The 21,217-nt window shown below is 33.5% G+C and overlaps 1 protein-coding gene across 7 annotated transcripts; it reads right to left on the bottom strand.

Moving 5' to 3' along the window:
• Positions 1-729: 729 nt before the first annotated feature.
• LOC108470132 (uncharacterized) lies at positions 730-16,148 on the bottom strand. 7 transcript variants are annotated; one of them, XR_008286957.1, is made up of 7 exons: positions 15,860-16,148; positions 15,596-15,758; positions 15,406-15,499; positions 14,895-15,094; positions 7,199-7,283; positions 6,740-6,823; positions 6,309-6,350 (listed from the first exon to the last, which is right to left on the bottom strand). XR_008286957.1 is itself a non-coding variant. In XM_017771363.2 (6 exons), the coding sequence occupies exons 1-5, from the start codon at positions 15,917-15,919 to the stop codon at positions 7,228-7,230; spliced, it is 573 nt and encodes a 190-aa protein (XP_017626852.1). In that variant the 5' UTR covers positions 15,920-16,147; the 3' UTR covers positions 6,138-6,350; positions 7,199-7,227. The 7 variants fall into 7 exon arrangements, 5 of the variants coding, with proteins under 5 accessions (XP_052887501.1, XP_017626851.1, XP_017626852.1 ...); XR_008286958.1 differs by lacking the exons at positions 6,309-6,350; positions 6,740-6,823; positions 7,199-7,283 and adding exons at positions 730-992; positions 3,442-3,521 and having other exon boundaries at positions 15,860-16,147; XM_017771363.2 differs by lacking the exon at positions 6,740-6,823 and having other exon boundaries at positions 6,138-6,350; positions 15,860-16,147.
• Between the last annotated feature and the right edge of the window lie 5,069 nt (positions 16,149-21,217).

Below are 21,217 nucleotides of genomic sequence, written 5' to 3'. Positions count from 1 at the left end.
TTATATCAATCACCTTAATGTCATTTTTTTATACTTAAATAATACTCCATCATAACACATCACTGCATACATCAAATATATGCCAAGATCCATTTCGTTAATTGTATATAAAACAAATTAATTATCAACATCTGTGTGAACTCACATTAAAACCAAATGAAAGCATATTGCATAATTTAATATACAATTACACATACTATAACATGTGTAACACCCCTCGCCCGTATCCGACGCCGAGACAGGGTTCGGGGTGCTACCAGACTCAACTCGAGCATATGCATATAAAATCGGGCCATAAAATTTCTTTTAACTTAGAACTTTTCGTTCACATGCATTATGTCCCTTAAACAAACTCACGAGGCCCAAAACCTACATTAGAGACCGTTCGGGACTAAACCGAGAACTTAAGAAAACTTGGAAAATTCATGCTTTAAGGCTCCACACGCCCGTGTGGGTATAGACCGTGTGGTCACACACGTCCGTGTGGCTTGGCACATGCCCGTGCCCTTAGCCCGTGTGCAAGACTGACTTTATAACATGGCCATGACACACGCCCGTGTGGTCTACCTGTATTCAACACTAACTTTAAATTTTAAGTGCAGGGGACACACAGCCATAACACACACCCATGGGAGTGAGCCGTGTGCCACACACGGCCTAGACACACGCCTGTGTGGACAAAAAGGAGGCCATTTTTCCAAGCTATTTTGCACAACTTACACAAGATCATTTCAATATACCAATTCATCCATAGAAAGAACATTATATGCAGTTACCAAAATGAATAATAGCCATTATTCTAGGCTTAATACAAAATGAAAGGCTTTTGACTTAAGCCAAAATACATAACCAATTTCTCATTAAATCAAACATCCTAGTCTAGCCCTATACATGCCATACTGAAAAGAAGATTTTTACTATACCAAGTGCTTCGATTGATAGTGTGATCGATATCTCCGACTTCAAAGGATCCTTGAGCTAAATAAGCGGCACTGAAAGAAAAGGGAAAGGAAAGAGAGTAAGCATAAAGGTTAGTAAGTTGCATATAAATAAATATACAACAACAATTTCACCATTAGTCATCATGCTCATAACTCAAAGGTAAGTATAAACTTAACTTACTCATTACCGTTTACTCAAGCCATATTTTCTAATTTGAGCTCATTACTCATTGATTACCAAATAAGTACCTGTATCACTCACAACGTTATTATACTTTCCTTCTTAAATCACTTTCTTAACCTTTAAAATTTAACCTTTCGGAATACTACCGAATATTCTATAAGCCTCAAACATGGGATATGTTGCCGATGCCATGTCCCAGACATGGTTTTACACTGGCTATCATCATCGAGGCTGATACCATGTCCCAGACATGGTCTTATACTAGCTGTCGTCTATACGTACTGATGCATGTCCTAGACATGTCCTACACTAGCACAACTCTTAACCGATGCGTGTCCCAGACACGTCTTACACTGGCTATCATTGTCGAGGCCGATGCATGTCCCAGACATGTCTTACACTGGCACACAAGTAATCCGAATTTTATGGCATGAATATCTGGTTTGTTTCCGGGGGTTCCAACTAGATCTATCTACTATCTTAATCATTAATATGCATTCTCATTTCACGATCTAACAATTCATGCTATGTCAAATCAATGACAATTCAAATACATGCATTAACAATATAATCGTATTATTTACGTATAACTTACTTCGGTTTACAAAATGTACTAGACTAGTCGGTTTAGTCGGATTGCTTGACTTTTCCCCGGTCTAGGTTCGATTTTGGCAAATCTTGATCTATCATAACAAAATGCACTCATTTAGTCACTAATTACCATTAAGCAATCATAAATTCACATCTTTGGTAAAATGACCATTTTGCCCCTAGACTTTGGCAAAATGACCATTTTACTCATATGCTAGAAATTCAATTTTTATCGAATTTCTTTGTATTTTAAGCCTATCCAAACTCTTTTTACTCTTATAGTAACCCCAAAATTCCACTATTTCCCACACTTATCACCTATTTTGCAACTTATGCAAAATAGTCCTTTTTGGTGTTTTCATGCTAACACCTTTCACAAAAGTTATTTATAACACAACTAGGACTCATATTCTTCCATAAAAGTCAGCAAACACTACAAATCTATTCATGTCAAAACCCTAAACTCTTAACCATTTTGCAAAATAGACCCTTCATTTGAAAGCTCATGCTTTAAGGGTCTCAAAAATGTAAAAATTTTCAAGAAAACTCATTAAAATCACTTACTTGTGAGAGGAACAAGTTGCTGAAATTTTTGAAGCTCAAAACCTTTAACAATGGCTGAAAAATTGGTGGAATGAAGAGAGAATGAAAGAAAAAAAAATGATAACTAGGCTTAGGTATTATTATATTACACCTTATGTCATCAATTTCACCTACAGTTGACTTTTCAACATTTCCATCTACCATGGCTGGCCATCACTTAATTAATGACCCAATTTCACTTTAAAAAACCCCCCCAATTTATGATACATGGCAATTTGGCACTCTTAACTATCAATTTAAGACTTTTACACTTTATGCGATTTAATCCTTTTTCGCAATCAGGCTCACAAACATTAAAATTGACTCACCAAATTTTTCATGTACTAATATAATCATACTATAACCTCATAATATTAATAAAAATAATTTATCTCAACTTCGAATTTGTGGTCCCGAGACCACTGTTCCGATTGGGCCCTAAATCGGGCTGTTACAACATTGCCAAATATATTAATATTCCACATATATATATAGTATGTAACCTACTCAAAAGTTAAAGGCCAAACTAACATTTGAGTACAAGCTAAAACAATCAACGAAATCAATCATAAAACACATTCATTACTTGTAACACCCAAAACCCGGCCTAGACGTTATGGCTGGATCCGACGTGCCACATCAAAGTGTTCAAAACATTTCAGGTTGTTGTTCTTGGAAAAAACTTACTTAGTGTTTTAAAAGATAATTTCAATGTAGGTTAAAGTGAATGGAAGCTGTGCACCAAGTAGGAAACCGAGAAAGAGGAGGTGAGTCCATCGGACTGCTTAAGTACCAAGCTCCCTTCGGATCCAATCCTAGACATGCACACCGCCATTGCCACACCTTAATGTCATGTATATTTCCAGGAAACCAATTTGATTAAATCCTTTTTAGGAAAAGTGAATAATTTTGAAAAATATTTTCATTGCGGAAGCTTTACTTGTTGTCGTGTTATTTTGAAATCAATTACTATTTTTGTAAATGCGCCCTAAAAGCTATTCAATTTCGACAGTTAAATATAAGTAATACCTATATTAATAAAACATATTAAAACCATAAAAATAAAAAAAATAATTAAGCGGCCTTATTACATTTAAAAAAAACCCAAAACCTTAAGCATAAATTAAAGGATGTCCAGTTCACCAGAATAAAAATCGAATTTGCAGAACGTGTGGTCACTCCGAATCCCTCACAGCTCCAGACCCACTATGGTTGGGGATTACCTGCATGGATGAAAATAAAGGGGTGAGTTTGGGGAAACTCAATGTGTAAATTAACCCAACCATAGCCTATATCGGTTCAAACCACAGAAAACAGAATAAGTTGGCCTTAGCCCAGAACAGAAGTCAGAATAGAGCCCATAGGCCCATAACAGAATAGAACAGATATCACATGTTTATGCAAAACCCAACCCATATCTAACCACATGCACCCCCATACCAACCTTTCACCATGTGGGGTGACTACTCGACCTACCCAACCGCTACACGCCACAGAAATATGCAGCATGACTGCCAGAACAGATAATGTGACTGAGTCACCAGAACAGATAATTGTGGCAAAGCCACCAGAACAGATATATGTGGCAGAGCCATCAGATCAGATAATTGTGGCATAGCCACCAGGACGCTTCGTCCATAATATAACCCATGTCCCCATGCAGCAGATATACAATCATGGCATACATCATACAGAATTAAATCATCATGCTTTTCAGTCAAAAGTAACCCTAAGGGTATAATGGTAATTTTGCACCTAGGGGTATATTAGTAATTTCTATACATAAGAGTATTCAAGTAATTTCACTATTCTTAAGGTTTCCATGCATAACATAGCCATTTACGTACGACCAGAAACACTTACCGCGTTTTCTTACCGAATTGGGCCCGTTGGCCCACTATCCCGATTTTGGCCCATTAAGCCCAAAAAATCGAAATGCACGGAATCGTGCACTTTGCAATTGTATCACTTTAATTTACCATGTACATCAAACAATTAATCTCACGAGCATTCGCACACTCGCATGTTCTCAAAATACTAACTTTTCGACATTTCATGTTTTGCCGATCTAGTCTATAAGAAGGTGTCAGTTATACACCTGTTTGCGACGATATGCTGACAAGATCCACACACGAACTGCCTATAATTGGATTACTAACACGTTAATCTAACTATCAAAAACGACTATGTATTAACCTCTTACCATATTCGGCCAACCCTGCCTAAAACCCTATTGCTCTTACCTTCTTGCCGAAATATGGATTAGATCCAAGGATCCAACCGAATAGTCTTCAAGTCCTTCGCTGCACGCTCCCTTGTTCACGCCAATGCTTACACATTCAAAAAAGAAAGAGGCATAATGCCCTTAGTGCAAACGTTAGCCCCCTTGAGGGTTTCGACTTTTTCTTAAAACATGTATGATTAACGCAAATTATTTCAACAACTTACCTATCGTTGTTCGGCTTAAAAGAGTGTGCCTATCCACGATCCTAACCTCAATCTACCGTACTCGTGAGAAGAAACAAATTCCAACAACCCAAGTTTCTGCTTCCTCCACCATAGGTTTATAGATTTCGGCTTTTATAAGTAAGAGAAGAGAAGTTCAGCTACCACAAGATTCGGCTCTTGGAGAATATGGGAGATGGTAACAATAATGAATGCGACAGAGAAAGAAGGGTATGAGTTCGATTATGAGGAAAAGAGAAGATAGAAGAAGGAAAAAGATGAGAAAAGAGGTAGTATTCGACTATGGAGAAAACAGCACAGTGAGGGGTTTCTAGGTTCGGCTAAAAGAAAAAGAAAAGATGAGCAGAGAATTTGGTTTTGTGGTTGTGAAGTCGGCACAAGTGAAGTCTTCGATTTTTAGCAAAAATAAAAGGGGAGAGAAGAGAAACCTAATTTTCGGCAGAACAAACTAAATAACCTAGTCCCGAAATACAAAAGAATTCGACAGCCCTAGACCAAATGCCAAAATTCCCAACATAAGGTGCCCTAGCCGAATGTGCACTTGCAGGGTCCCCTATACGGCCAACTCCTACTTCATACTCAGATTCCTTGATTTTCTTCCCTTATCAGCTCCTAAATCTTCTCCCCTTATCAGCTCCTAAATCTTCTTCCTTATCCCCTCCTTACTCAATCACCTGAGCAACTCAAACTCCTCCTGGCAGTCTTTTACTTAAGTTCCATTGCTTACCCTTTCTAAACATAAAAAATAATTACCTTAATATGCTGTCTTTGTGACTTGAACCTTAACTCTCCCTAGCATCCACACGCCACTTTTATAGCCTTCCCAGTGGCGTCACATGCCACTTTACCACCTGTTTCTTTGTGTTTTATTTTACCCAATTAATACTTAAAAACCCAATTAACCAGAATCCCTTTTTCCTATGAAACTAAAATTAACTAAAGTTACCGAGTTTTAACTTAAACTTGGGTCTTCTAGAGGCCCACTAATATAATTAAACCTATGTCAAACAGACAAAACACAGAAATTTTAAATTTGCCAACATACACAGAATTCCCGAAAATTGGGACGTTACATTACTTACCATTTAATAACCAAATTTATCAAACTAATAAACTACCATCCATCACTTTAATTATATTACATTTCATAATTCCATCATTAACATTTATTATACTTATTATCTTTCATAGCCAAAACATGTTACTTAAAACCACACATACATTCAAATCTTCCATCACCAAAATACAAAAACATAATTCATTAAACATTTTAATCAAGATCATATAAAACTAAATTTTACCATAATAAGCAAACCAATTGTGTATCACATGGTACCTAGCACAACATCACACATACCAGGCTCATAACTACATAACCAAGGTGAACACCAACCAAATTTAACAAGACTGAATTTAACATCAAGCCATTTTCCCATGGCTATTATACAAACCAAAATCAAACATTTCAAAAACACTTTCTAGCCTATACATGCCATAGTTCGAGTTCAAATATTTAAATGCCGAAATCGTAGATAGTGTGAAGAACTTTGCTGACGATCCCCGAGCTTGTAATGTGAACCCAAAATCTATAAAAATAGAACAAACATAACACACAGAGTAAGCTAACTTAGCTTAGTAAGTCATAAGCAAATGAATATTTCAATAATATTATCAACTTAATTAAACTAAGCCAAATATCATTATATATCCAACTATACTTCCACACATTTACACAAACTCATAAAACAAAATTTAACTTCATATACCAACATCATTCATTTGGCCGAATAAGCGAGATCAAATATAATATCACATATATGCATACCTATGTGGCCAAATATGCAAGATCAAATATAATATCACATATGTGCTTACTTATATGGCTGAATATACAAATTCAAATATAATATCACATTTTTGCATACCTTTATATCCGAATATACAAGATCCAATATAACATCACATATGTACATACCTATGTGACCGAATATTCAAGGTCATTTAGCTCAGTTTACTTGCTCAATTATCACATCAACAGGAAGTCTCACCAGCACAAAACCTGCTAGGCATAAGCCTGAATCACACATCGGCACAAGGCCTGCTAGACTCAAAGTCTAATTTTATTCACCGGCAATAAGCCTACTATGCATAAAACCCGATCAAATTCACCAGCACAACGCTTGCTAGGCTCAAGGCCCGAATATCACTATTATAAAACTGTTTCGTACACAATTCATATAACAAAAACTCCAGATATTTCATATCGATCATACGGACTTTCGAATGATATAACTTAGTAGAATTAAACTCAAATACAGTATTTCTATATTTAAACACATCCGGCTAGCTCTTTTATGAATCTATAGTTTCCAAAACAGTATATTAAACTAAGTTACATTCAAGATAAATGATGTTTAATTGCTTAAAGACTTACCTCAGATATCGACGAACGTTGTAAATCGGCTATTCAACTATTTTTATTTTTCCCCGATCCAAGTATGATTTCTTTTGTTCTTGATCTATATAATTTCAAATTAACCTCATTCAAACACAATTTCTTTCAATATAATCCAACTACACATAAATGAGAAAATTACCATTTTACCCCTACTATTTCATACTTTTACAAATTAGTCCTAATTGCACAAAACACAAAATACACAAAATCTCACCACATCATAGTTAGGCTGAATCTTCCTTATACTCATACTAGTCCCTATATTTCATTTATTTTGTATTTTAGTCCTTCAATTTATTATTTTTGCAATTTAGTCCTAATAACTTAAAATTATCAAAAACTCCAATACAAAACATGTTAATCTAAAACATATATTACATATTTTATCATCAAACAACAAAAATCTCAAGCTCTCATCAATGACATAACTCAAAATATTTAGCAAAATCAAAAATTCAAGTATGGGTCGGATAGTATTTGAAGCAACAATCTCAAAAACGTAAAAATTATCAATAACCGAAACTGAACTAACCTTGAATCAAGCTTGAGAAATGACCGAATATACCAAGCTTTAGTTTCTTTTCTTTCTTTTTAGTTTCGGTCACAAGTATGAACAAAATGCATGCCTTTATTTTTTTTTTATGTTATAATATATTATATATATCATTTATTATTTACATTTTAACCTTAAAATTTTAATTATAAATCGATATAAAACATGCCTATAACTGTCCACTCATATAGGAAATGGCCTAATTACAACATAAGTATTTCCATTTAAAAAGACAACAACAATTCAACGCTTACATTAAACTATCAAGTTTTCATTTTACGCGATTAAGTCCTTTTATTTAAACAAATAAACAATCAAATTTTTATACGAAACTTTCACACATGTAAATTCACATATAATAAATACGAAAAAATAATATTTAAATATTTTTCTGACTCGAATTCGTGGTCTTAAAACCACCTTCCGATTAGGGTCTAAATCCGACTGTTACAGATCTTGTTGATTCTAGTTTGCATCAACACAATGTTAATAGTGTTGATTTTGGGTGAGACTTTGATGAGAGATGATTATAAACGGTATTTAAATGAATCTAGCACTAAGAGTGAAAAGTCACAGTTGAACATTTATTTGGAAGAACCGGAGCTTGACTTGAATAGTCAAACAAATGTTTTGGATTATTGGAGCAAAAGTTCAGTTCGATATAATGAGCTTTCATTATTGGCTTGTGATCTTTTAGCAATTCCAATATCGACTGTAGCTTCCGAATCGGCTTTCAACACTTTTGAGGAGTTCACTTAAGCTAACAACGGTTCAAGCCGTTGTTTGCCTTGATGATTGGATGCGAGTTAAGGGATTTTCAACGGTTAATTATTATTCTCGTTTTATTGTTGTAATTTTATATTTTTTTTATCAATTTGATTATCTAATTATTTATTCTTATTTCATGTTAGAAATTAGTTGCAAGAATGATGAGAACAATGAGGACGATGTTTATTCGATTGCTTTTTAGATTACCTTCCTTTTTAATTGTTGATAATTTAATTTAGCTTACAATTTATAATTTGTTATAAAATTAAATATGTTGATTGGTTAATGTATAGATATTCTAGTTGGTTGATTATATTTTACAAGTTTTTAGTGCAGTTTTGGTGTTGTTGGTGATGTTTTTTCTGCTATTTGGTGTTATTTTTATACTGTTTGGTGCTATTTTGATACTGTTTTGGTGCTACTTTTTATGGTGTTTTATTGTTCTTTTTTAGCTATTTATTATTTTGTCTGTTGTCGTTTTAATATTATTTCGATATTATAGAACTTTTGTTTTAGTATTAATTTGGTTATTATTTTAGTTCTAACTTGTTTCAATTTTAATATAACCACTTTTTATTATATTTGCAATTTGTGTATTGTTTTAAGAATTGTTTTAGTATCATTTTTTATTTGTTTCTTGTTTTAATATTTGTTTTTATGTTTTTAAATGTATTTGAATTATTATATTTTAAAATTTTTTATTTAATAAAATAAGCTAAAAAATTAATATGGGTCGGGCTGGGCCGGGCCAGACTCAAGCTTAAAAATTTTATTTTGGGTCGGGCCAAGCCTAGGCCTGAAAAACGGGCCTAAAATTTTGTTTGGGCCCGACCCGCACCCGGCCCATGCTCAGATCTACTGCTTACCTTATTAATAGGATGCCGAGACCCTTAATTTCAAGAGTTCCTTGAAAACTTTAAAAGAAAAAAATGTTAATACTGTTCTACCAAGCATATTTGGGTGTGTTTGTTTTGTCAATGATCGGAATGTTGGTATATTCATTGGAGAATTTTTGTTAGTATGGATGGATGTTACTTTCCAAGAAACCAAGTCCTCTTATGGAACTTTTTGATATAAAATTTTGTTGGACATTTACTTTGTATCTTAGGTGCGGGCATTCATTTATTTGATATATGACTTGTTGGCATGCAAAGCTTCAAAAATAGGATAGTAGCAAAGCTGGATGTATGAGAGTTCTAACAGCTTCAATGACATGTAGGTGTCATTATTCAACTAAGGCTATCTGTCAAGAAGTATATAGAGGTGAAATTAAGTATTTATTCCATGAGTTTTTAGATAGGATGTCAATCGTTAAAATTATCCACCACCAATGTAAAATGATAAAATATGTGTTAAACCATCGTTCTAGTAATTGGTGTAAGGTTTGAAAAGCTTCTAGAACTTCGGTTTTTTGTTTTAAGGTGAATAACCACATGCATTTGGAAAATTGGTCAATAAATAAAACATAATAGTTCTTTTTGTCAATAAATAAAACAAAAGAGGATCCCCCACAAATTACTATAAAGTATTTACAATATCGTAGTACTTTGTAAGGAATTTTTAGAAAAAGTCTGGCAGTGCATTTTCTTGGAATAACAAGAATTATGAATAGAAAAGGTACTAAAACCAGAAACAAGACTTGAAAATTGGCTTAAGATTTTATTTAAAGTATGTTGATTAAGATGACTTAACCGTTAATGCCATAGATGAAAGGGAACAACAACATTGCATTAAGAGAGTAAGGATGTTACCTGATGGCCGTTCATACAACCCACCTTTATTTTTTCTACATAGAAGAGGCATCATATTCTTAGATCTTTCACAAAAAAAAGGAGAAGAATTTAATAGATGTATTTTATTGTCATGACAAAATTGGGAGACAAATAACGTTATTTTTTTATGGCAAGAGAGTACAAAGTATTAAGTCATTTAAACTAATGATTTGATGCACTTATGTTCACGTTACCGTTACCGATACCGATACGAGAGATTGGAATCATGTTACCATTTCCCATAGCTATTTCTTCATAACCACGATATTCATGTACTAGTGTCACGGGTGAAAGTGCAAAGCCTGTGACCATGGCACAAGATGCGCCCCATGAAGGTCTGTCGATAAGATGAGGATCATTTAGTACACGAGAATTGGCCCGATTCAAAGAACTGTTGGAGAAGCCTGTCAGATTGAAGCCTGGTTGGCCCGATAATGAGGATATGACAACTTAGGCTATTATCGCAACTAATCTTAGAAGATAGAGGGAATCATACTTATAAAGATTAGATAGAATTTGATATGACATATCTTGTAAATCCCTAGAATCAAGGGATATGGTCGATCTTGTCCGTCGATGTAACTTAATCTTATCCATCAGTTTTGAGGGAGCTCAACTATAAATAGAGAGCCTCCCCCTCACTTTTAAATCATTCCTTTGTATGTGAATTCTTAAAAGTAATAGAATACTGAGAGTATTTACGCAAACACCTTGTGTGCGATCTTTTTTGTGGCTTTCTGTAGTTCTTTGTTGCTTCTTTTGGCATAAGTTTGCTTTTGCTCTACAATTAGTGCCTTGGACGAGTTCTTAAGGAATCCTCACTTAAATAAAAGCTGACTTAGGCGAGTTTGGATGAACGAATCGCCTAAGATCGCACGGATCACGAGACAAAAGATCTAGCCCTGTGACACTAGGGAGAGGCTTTAAGCATCAAAGGCAATATGATGTGTGGCTACACTATTAACTATCAAAAGAGCTTTTTGAGAAGTGTTACAAGCAGTAAAGTTTGCTCGAGATTATAGATCGTTGTGTGACCAAGTTCTACAGACTTTAGTAGCATGACCAAGGCGATCACATGATTGACAATAAGGATTGTTGTTAAAGGGCTGCTACTAATTGTTTCTTCTAAGACGCCATGGTTGTGCTGCCATGGTTAATTGTTGGTAAGTATGTTTGAACACAGATGTCTGTTGCTGGTGTTCTGGGAAGTAGTTTGGTTGTCTTTTACATAATAAAAACTGTTATAGGAGTGGATAATGGTTTATGGTCTTTTTTATGCTTTAGAAAAAGCTCATGATCAGGTAGTTTTTCATAGAGTTCTTCATCAAATATGGTGGAATCTCTAGCACGGATAGCAGTAGATAGATCTTTAAATTCATATCTAAGACTGTTAGTGCCAATTTTATCTTCTATCTGCAATGGTAGTTGCAACTTGAGAAATAGATGAAAATTGGATAAAACTTGACTTATATGAATTGACATTTTTTACCTAAACTATTTGGGTCTTTTATTTGATAGATCTTAAAATGTGTCAACAACTCAAATTTGAAGCTCAAACGTGTTGGAAACAAGCAAAGTAAGAATTGAATTAAAGACTTTGAATACAATCCATGTTTTCTTATATAGAAGATTGAACCTTAAAGAGAGATTAAGACTGGGAGGACTTCCGTCATTATGAAGATAATTGAAAACCTTTATATATGGTTATTTATGTGGAATAAGTAATTGTGATCGATTGCAACTTAGCAAGCCTATTTCATTCTTTATATACTTAGCTTGTTTACATTTTGTTATGCAATAAGAAAGCAATTTATTTGTTCATATAGGAATTGTTACATTAAGCGTGATATTGTAAGTAAATTAAATTGAGCTACTTAATTTACATCTAAGCTTTCAAGAAAAAATTCTTAGAGGAAGAGTGATCCTGTTTCGAGTATAGGTGTGAGGTTGCTACTTTGTAAATAAGTGGGACTTAAATCACATGAAGTATAGTGAATTAACTCTTTGAGTGAAGCGTTGCAGATGTAGGAAATTTTTGAACTACATAAACAGAGTTTTGGCATCCATCTCTATTTTACTTATAGTGATCATTTAATCTGGTTGCAACATACCATATGTCTAAACTTATATCTGCAAAGAGAAAATCAACTAACTTTCAAAGACCACTGAGAATCTTAACAATATAGTCTTCATTAGATACTATTGCTCTGGATGTGGCAAGTTCATCACGAAGGGATTAAACTTGGTGAAGGTAGTCTATTACAGGATGGGAATCTTTAGAGAGATGAGCTAATCAACCGCTCAAACTAAGTATTATGGTTTGAGATTTGTTAGCATGCGCAGTATGTAAAGCATTCCAGGCTGCCTTGGCGGTGGCAACAACAATAATGCCAACAAGAGTTGGATCAACAGAAGTCAATATAACATTTTGGATTAGTTGATCTTGATGATAACAAAGAACTTGATATTATCAATATCTCTATTGTTTTGGGTCACAATATGAGGAGGGGCAGGAGCAGAACCATTGAGATGTCAAGAATTATTGTGGTGACGCATAAGCATAGACACTAGGGCTTTCCAAAAAGAGAAGTTGTTACTACTAGTCAATTTAATGTGTAGTTGAATAACAAGATTGAATTGTGCAACTGTGACAATGTTATCGACGTTGATGACAAAAGATTTAAAGATCATATTTTTGTGTAAGGCGGTGGGAAGGGATGGAGGAAAAGATTAGGCTTGTTAAAGCTTGATGACTTTGATTACCATAAAGAGTAAAGAAGAACTAAAAGAGAGTAAAGGGATAAAATGAGAAAGTGAATTGTGTTTTGATTGGCATAAGTTGAGGGTATATACAATGAGTAAACAATCTTCAAGAATTAATAAGATAAAAGAAAATCAAATTTTAAACAAAAGCCAATTAGAAAATCAAATTTTAAAATAAAATAAAAGAGAGAAAAACAAATAGCAAAAATGTCAATCATCTTAAAATTTGCATCGCTCAATTTATGTCGTTTGCATAAAATTTTATTAGTGTCGAATATCATTGTCAGCTTTAACGCCAGTAAGAAAAAGCTAACATAGCATTATAATTTGACTTATTTGATATTCAATTTGGGGTTTTAGTTGCTGGATATTGAAGATGGTTAGCAACTCATTTTAGAAGATTTTATGTGCAAGAATCAAGACAAGTAAAGATAAAAATCAAACTTGTAATGTAATTGAAGTTTTTTTAAATAGAAGATCTCATCATTAAAATAGTTTGATTACTAGATCACTGCTAGTATGCTAATTATCTGAAGACTTTTTTAGGTGACTATTTTCGTGAATAAGTGATTGTAATTCAACAAGCCTTTTTAATTTTATATATTGTATGTCTTGCCTAGGTTAGGGTAAGAAAGCACATTTTTTGTTCAACTAGGAACTACTTTTTAGTGCAAATTTTGTATGTAAATTGAATTGAGTCAATCAATTAGGAGTAAGGTTGTTATTTGGTGAGGAGTAGAACTTAAATCACAACTTGTACTTGTTGTTTATAGTAGATTACTCTATGGGTAGGCCCCGTAGAAGTTGGAAGGTTTAAATTGTGAATAATTTTTTAATATTCATCTCTATTTTCTTCCAGAAGTTAATTTATCTAGTTGTAATTGAACGAATAGTTGATAGGAAAAAATCAACGAACTATCATACTCTAATCATCATTCACATATGTAAGGAGCACAATATATGTTTCCATGGCGTAAGCCATGAGGAGATACGTTTGCATGAAATTCATAGGACCATTGTTAGAGATAGAGATGTTAAATTTCTTAGTAACTTTTGGCGTGTTGCACAACTTCATTACATGATGGACGTATTGAAAAGTAATGGAAGGGATGAATAGTGGGATTGGAGGATAAAGGAATGGGGAACATAGAATTAACCAGCCAATAGAATAAAGACGTAAACACGTACATCAAGCAAGTGTACTGGTCCAGAAAACAAATCCCTTGCTATATGCAATTCAACATTCATCTGGTTCTTCAGTCTAGATCTATTCTTAAAACCAACTAGAGACCACCAGCACCATAGTGGCCAAACGCAACTTAGATAGTCCCTCCTAATCAGGCAACCAAGGGTGGGTTTAAGAGATGATCCAGTCTTGGTAAGGGATAATGGTTTCTATAGTTTAAAAATTAAAGTGGATATTGACAAAACAGATGCTGAACATTGACGAATGACAATAGAAGGTCACTAGTAGTAAGTTGTGACAAACAAGTTTTTCGTGTCCTGTTGAGCAGATGGAGTTCATTTGTAATGCTCCCTAGCTTCTTATCTAAACTCTCTTTATGTATCCGATACTACGGAAATTGTACATTTCTACTATTCCCTAATTATCAGGTTTCCGGGTCCACTAAAAAGGAAGGGAGAAAATGCATCCATATGGTTGTAGTGTTGCTATAGTCTAAAGACAGGCCATTAAATAAAAAGTGACATCGGGAATGAAAAAGAATGTTCTAATTTAGTAAGAAGCTAATTCTGCATGTATTACTAATCCTCAAAATTTGGAAACTAATACTAAAATAATAAGTTATAGTATTACCTGCATTTGAAGAATAAAGGTCTTCAAGAATTTCTTCCACAAAAGCGGACATTGAATTTCTCAAAGCATTGTTTTTCTTATGCAAGAGATGAATTTCATTCTCAAGAAGCTCTTTCTCTGACAGCAAATTCACCAGCTCGTTGTTATCCCCCTTGTCAATCTCCCTTTGAAATTCTAAGCACTGTTTGGTAAATCCGTCTCTGTTAAACGAACAATGAGCAATTGATATTGATATATATAATTAATACAATTAGCCTATCAAATTTATATAATTATATAAAACCTTAAACACAATTATAACAAATAAAAGTATATGAAAACGGCATAAATATATGAAAGGTCAAATTACTTAGATAAATTTGTAGGAATATAAGCTGCATTAATTTTTAACTAATACTCGTTTTATCCTAGTTGCAAACTGGGAAAATAATGTTAAATAACTGCAGAAAATGATTTAATCGGGCATAATTTTATTTCAAATTAATAAAAAAGAAAATAAACCAACGCATACCGTTTATCGTCAATCCTCTTTAACATCTCATCTCGTTTCGTGGTTAGACAACTCAACTCCTCCTCCAAAAATTTAAGCGAATTTCTTGAATCGGCTATAATCCAAAGAAAAAGATCTCAGCCAAAGAAATCAGTCCGAAAAAAAAATAGTATGTATATAGATAAGTACCAAATTACGAAAGAAGAAATACCGATGACGGAGAGCAAGCCATCGATTTCGAAGTGAGAAATGTATAGCGATTTGGTAAGCAGGGATTCTCTAGTAGTAAGAGCAGCTTCGAACTCCGTACACTTGACCATCTCTGATTCAATCTCCCGCGATACTTCAATATTGGATTCGATTTCTTCATTAACCTAACCAATAAGATTTACCTAAATGAAAATTTTGTGGGATTCTCCACTAGAAATCCCATTAAATTCGAAAAAAAAGAAACACGGAAAGAAAGAAAGAGTACCTGATCAAGCATTTCCTTGAGGCATGAAATTTGGTAAAGAATTGCTCCAGAATCCTCCATCTTGATTCTATTAATCTAAAGTCCAAATTGTTGGTTTGAATTGAGAGCTATTTGCTATTTTTTTTCATTAGTTTTTAGTATTAATTTCTCTTAATTTCTAGTTTTCCTACGTGCTGCGGAGCAAGGCAAAAGTGATGTGAGAGAGAGCGCCAAGATAAGACTCTAGAAATGATTTTAAATCTTTGATTGATGTTAATACACGAATAGTCTCGATGAAGAAAACGAAAGTAATATAAAAATTTTAATTAATATTTACTTTTTGAAAAACAGCCATTGTTGATAATAGAGTAATAAAATGTATGTAATTATAAATAATAATAATAAGACATGAGAAAACGTAAAGTAATTATTTTTCTTAAATGATTTTTTTTCTTGAAAGTTTTTTAGATGAATTGTGTTATAGGGCATGTCGTGGCTTGAGATCCGTCCAACACAACAATTTGTTATAGGGCATGTCACTATCCGACTGGAGATTTTTGTCCGACCTGACTCTCTTCACTTTTACACCTCCCCTCTTATGGGATCGCTTAACTCTCAGCTCGCCCTCTCCCTACTTGCCTTCATTGAACTCCTCAACTTAGTTTCCCAGGGAGTATCACTCAGGACACGTATCACCCTTAGGGGGTAACGTTTCACTATGCATGGCACTTAGTTGTCCCTAGTATGACAAATCAGGGAATCGCACCTTATAAATATGAATAATAGACTCCAAGAGGAGGAAGAGAGAAAAAGGTAGTCAACAATTGGTACGGTTAGCGTGGACACATTTTCGACCATTAGAGTAAGCAAAAAGTCGACATGACTCACCCGGACGAGAGATTCCCTACTCAACCATCTTCATGCCAAAATACGAGAGATGAGATCGACAATTGTCCGCAAGAGTTTATTTTTTTTGCAACCAAAGCGATGATCCGGATTATTATGCAGACATTGGACTATTAGGAAAAAATGACGTATAGTAGAATTATACCTTAAAGGGTTTGTCTTTAGCAAACTTTTGTGTTGTAATAAGTTAAAACAAGTCTGATTTATTATTTTATTTTTAAGTACTTTCCTTTGTTTCTTTAATAATGAGACTTTAGATAAATTAATAAGAAGTATGTTTTAAGTGGAGAATACGTTAACTTCTTTTAAAAATTTTGCTTTGTATTATGGGGTGTAACATAGAAGATCTGGATCCAGTGAATCAGGTCGGGTTTAGGGCGTTACAGAGGTTGAGAGGTAATATGGAACCATTTTCAGAGTTTAAGCGATTTGGATCCCTAATTTAAGGGATAATGAACCACATCGAGATCAACCAACTACCATTTTTTATTTAATTGTTAATTTCATAATTTTGCATGTTTTACAATTTTGCCCTTGTTAGCTAGATAGTAGATTAGTTTAATTCTACTTGATTTTATGGTCTGCCGTAAAATAATTTTTGCGATTAGTTGGTTAGACTCTTTATTTCACACGCATGTCATTTAGAAATTGTTCAATCCACAATTCTTTTGGGTTCGGTCCTTGGAATACTCTAGTGTTCCATTGTAACACTACAAATATTACAACTGACATGTCACACTTACGGTAAAGTTGTGATATTTATATTCGTTTTAATCCTAGTGTTGATTCTTTTTCTCTCTTCGTTTGAGATGACGGAGATAGGAGTAATCAGTAATAAACGAATATGTTCGATATTTGTAACATCCCAAATTAGGGCCTAGTAGGAACAGTGGTTTCGAGACCACAAATTCGAAATAAAAATAATTTTTTTTATGATTTTTATGAGGTCATGATAGGTATGCATGCTTGTGTGAAAATTTCATGGAGAAATTCTATGCATCAAATGTCCAATTGAACCTTAAGAACCGAATTGAATAAGATGCAAAACCTGCATTTTAGAAGCTTCAAGCATAAAATTGCTTTAGATTATAAATTAGAAGGTCCTAATTAGAAATTTAACCAAATTCTAAAATTTTGGACAAAAATGGACATGCATAGGAAAAATTTGAAAGAAAGGTCTTAAGGGCATTTTGGTCAATTAGTAATTAAAAGAATAAAAAGGGAAAATTAAAGCAAAAATTGGCTCATCTTCTTCACGTGGTTGCCGAAATTCCTAAGCTCTCCCTAGCTAGGGTTTTTGACATTTTCAATCTCAATAGTAAGTGTTCCCTAGCCCGTTTTTAATGTTCTTTACATTTTTTAAGATCACGTAGCTTGATTTACCTATTTCCACCCTTATTTTGAAGTAAGGTTTATGTTTAAAAATTTTACCTATGTGTGACATGCATGTTCTTTGGTGTTTAATGGAGGAATAATGTAGCTTGATGTGTGTTTAACGTCTTTTACTAAGTGATTTTGCATGAAAACGCCTAAAAAAAATTAAATTGAAAAAGGTGTGAAATTGAGTGATAAAAATCTATTTTTGATTAGTAACGTGGGCTACTATGAGTACAAGAAATATTCGGCTAGGCTTGGGTAGTAAAGGAAATCAGTATATTTCATTATACGAGCTTAGGGACTAATTTGTAATTTTGTAAAAGTTTCGAGGCAAAATCATAATTTTATTAAATTGTGATTATGGACTGATTTGGGCAATGTGATAATTAAACAAGTGGAATTTGCTATTATAGATCAAGAAAAACGGAGTTCGGACCTAAACCGAGGGAAAAGTAAGGTTTTGGTCTAAAACGTAAAGTTAGCAATATTTTGGGACCGAGGTAAGTTGTGTGTAAGTAATTCAACAATTTCATTATTGTGTAGTTAATGCTTGATGTTATATGAAATGTGTGTGTATGCCCTTATCGAATTTGATTTGAGATGATTCAATAACAATTTAATGATAGCTTTGTATGTCGAAAATCTCGAGTGATGTAATAGCTTGGTTTAGACCCTAGTCGGAAAAGTGGTTTTAAGACCACAAAATTGATTCAAAAAATATTTTAATATTATTTTTCGTGCTTATAATATGTGAATTAATATGTGTGAAAGTTTCGTATAAAAATTTGATCGTTTGTGTGCCTAATTTTGATAAAAGGACTTAATCGCGCAAAATGTAAAAGTGGCTAACTATTTGTTAAAAATGCCTATTTGTTATGGATTTTTAAAGCAAAGGTCCTTACGATACAATTAGACCTTTTGAATTATGAATGGACATGCATGTACATGAGTTAGTGGTTTTTAAATGAGATTAAAAAGGCTAAATTGGTAATTTGTAAATAAAAGATTTATTAAACAAAACAAAAGCCAAAATTCATGCATTATCATCTTGTTTTGCCGAAATTTAAAGAAAAAGAAAGCGTAAAAGCTTGCTAGGGTTTGGCTATGGTTTTGGCTTAATTAAGGTATGTGTTTTGTTTGATTTTTGATAATTTCTATGTTTTTGTAACCGTTGTCAAGTGTTTTATCAAGCCCATGTCTCAATTTAAGAAATTGATAAAGATTTTGAGTTGAGCCATTGATGAAATTGTGATGGTAATTGATGAAAAATGAAATACATGTGTTAGATTAATATGTTTTGTATTTGAAATTTTGATGAATTTGAGTAATTTGGGCTGAATTGTGAAAATGAGATTTTGAGGGACTAAAATGTGAAATAAATGAAATATATGGGCTTATATGGGCTAGAGAAAAATTCAGCCTAGCATGTGTAATATGAAATTATGTGTATTTTGTGATTTTATAAATTAGGGACTAAAGTGTTAAAAAGTGAAAATGTGAGGGCTAATTTGTAAAATGCCCTAAATATGTGCATATGGAATGAATTGAATAATTTGTTGAATAAAAGAGTTAAATTTGAATGTGTATAGATCAAGAACCAAAGAAAATAGAATTAGATCGGGGAAAGTCGAAAGTAGTTGAATAGTCGTTCGTTTCTTCATTCCTGTACGAGGTAAATCGATATACAAATAAATGTGTTTGAATTGAATTATTATTGCTTATATGTTAATGAATAGTGATGAATGACTATTTGAGTTGAAAATGAAAAATCCGAGAAAGTTCCGATAATGTGACGACATTCGAAAAGTCCCGTACGAACCATAAGAATAGTTAGGATACATATGTCATGACATAGGATTCTGATGTGTGATTTCGTATAAGACCACGTTTGGGACGTTGGCATCAATTTGAGATTTATGTGTACGACCATGTCTGGGACATCGACATCATATTTGATTTCGTGTAAGACCTTGTGTAACACCCCTTACCCGTTACTGTCGCCGGAACAGGATACAAGGTATTACCAGAACATAACATATACCAAGATAGAAATATGTCATCCCATTTGATAATGCATCGTATAACATATATCTTAAACAATATTAGCCAACTTTTATGGCTTGTACAAAGTAACGGTCGAAATCTTGTAACTAATATTTTAAACCTAGACAAATATGACACATAACAAAATAATTTTTGCCTACTATACATGCCATAATTCAAAACATTTAGTTCAAATACCCCAAAGTATGATAGTGCGGGTAGATCTTCACGATCCTTGACTCTGAGCAAGTGGAGAACACTATAAGACAAAAGAGAGAAAGCGAAGTAAGCTTATAGCCTAGTAAGTAGTATGTAAATACTAATTTAAGAATCTAACATGTTTACACAACAATTCAAGTATGTCTACTTTAACTTCACTACTTATTCCACTTGATTAAGCTGTCTCTGCTGTGTCATATTCACTAAATAAATCATAACTCGAGTTACAAAACTCGAAATTCATATCCGTAAAATTTCCTGAATCTAGACTCATAAAGCTTCTTGCTAAATTTTTTTATAATTTTGGTTCAGCAGATTAGTACAGTTTATTAGTTAAAGTTTCCCTGTTACACAGCTCGACTGGCCTGACCTCTGTCCACTACGAATTGAATTTCTCTCAGTACATAACTCAAACAACCCTGAAGTCTGTTGTATTTAAAACTAGTCTCAATAAGGAATTTAGGCATGTAAACTATATTTCTTAGTTTGCTTTGTACAATTTTTAATGATTTTTCAAAGTGGAAACAGGGGATCACGTATTCATCCTGAGCAAGTCAGTTAATTGTAAATATCTCAAAATATAGAATTCCTTTGCTTGCCCTGCTTCTTTTATATGAAAGTAGACTCATTAAGCTTTAATTTCACATCTCATTCAACCTCTAATTATATTCCTCCTATTTTTGGTGATTTTTCAAAATCACGTCACTGCTGCCATCTAAAAACAGTTTTAATACTAATTTCACTCTTTCACACATTCTTTATGCTAACCTCATTTTATCGTATATATGTATATGCCACAATTCATTTTCACCACATTTCATTCACTATAAGTGT

Source organism: Gossypium arboreum, chromosome 8, assembly GCF_025698485.1.
Source record: "Gossypium arboreum isolate Shixiya-1 chromosome 8, ASM2569848v2, whole genome shotgun sequence".
Classification (NCBI taxonomy): Eukaryota; Viridiplantae; Streptophyta; class Magnoliopsida; order Malvales; family Malvaceae; genus Gossypium; species Gossypium arboreum.
Note: the sequence above shows the minus strand (reverse complement) of the source record. Positions and strands in the feature narration are given on the sequence as shown.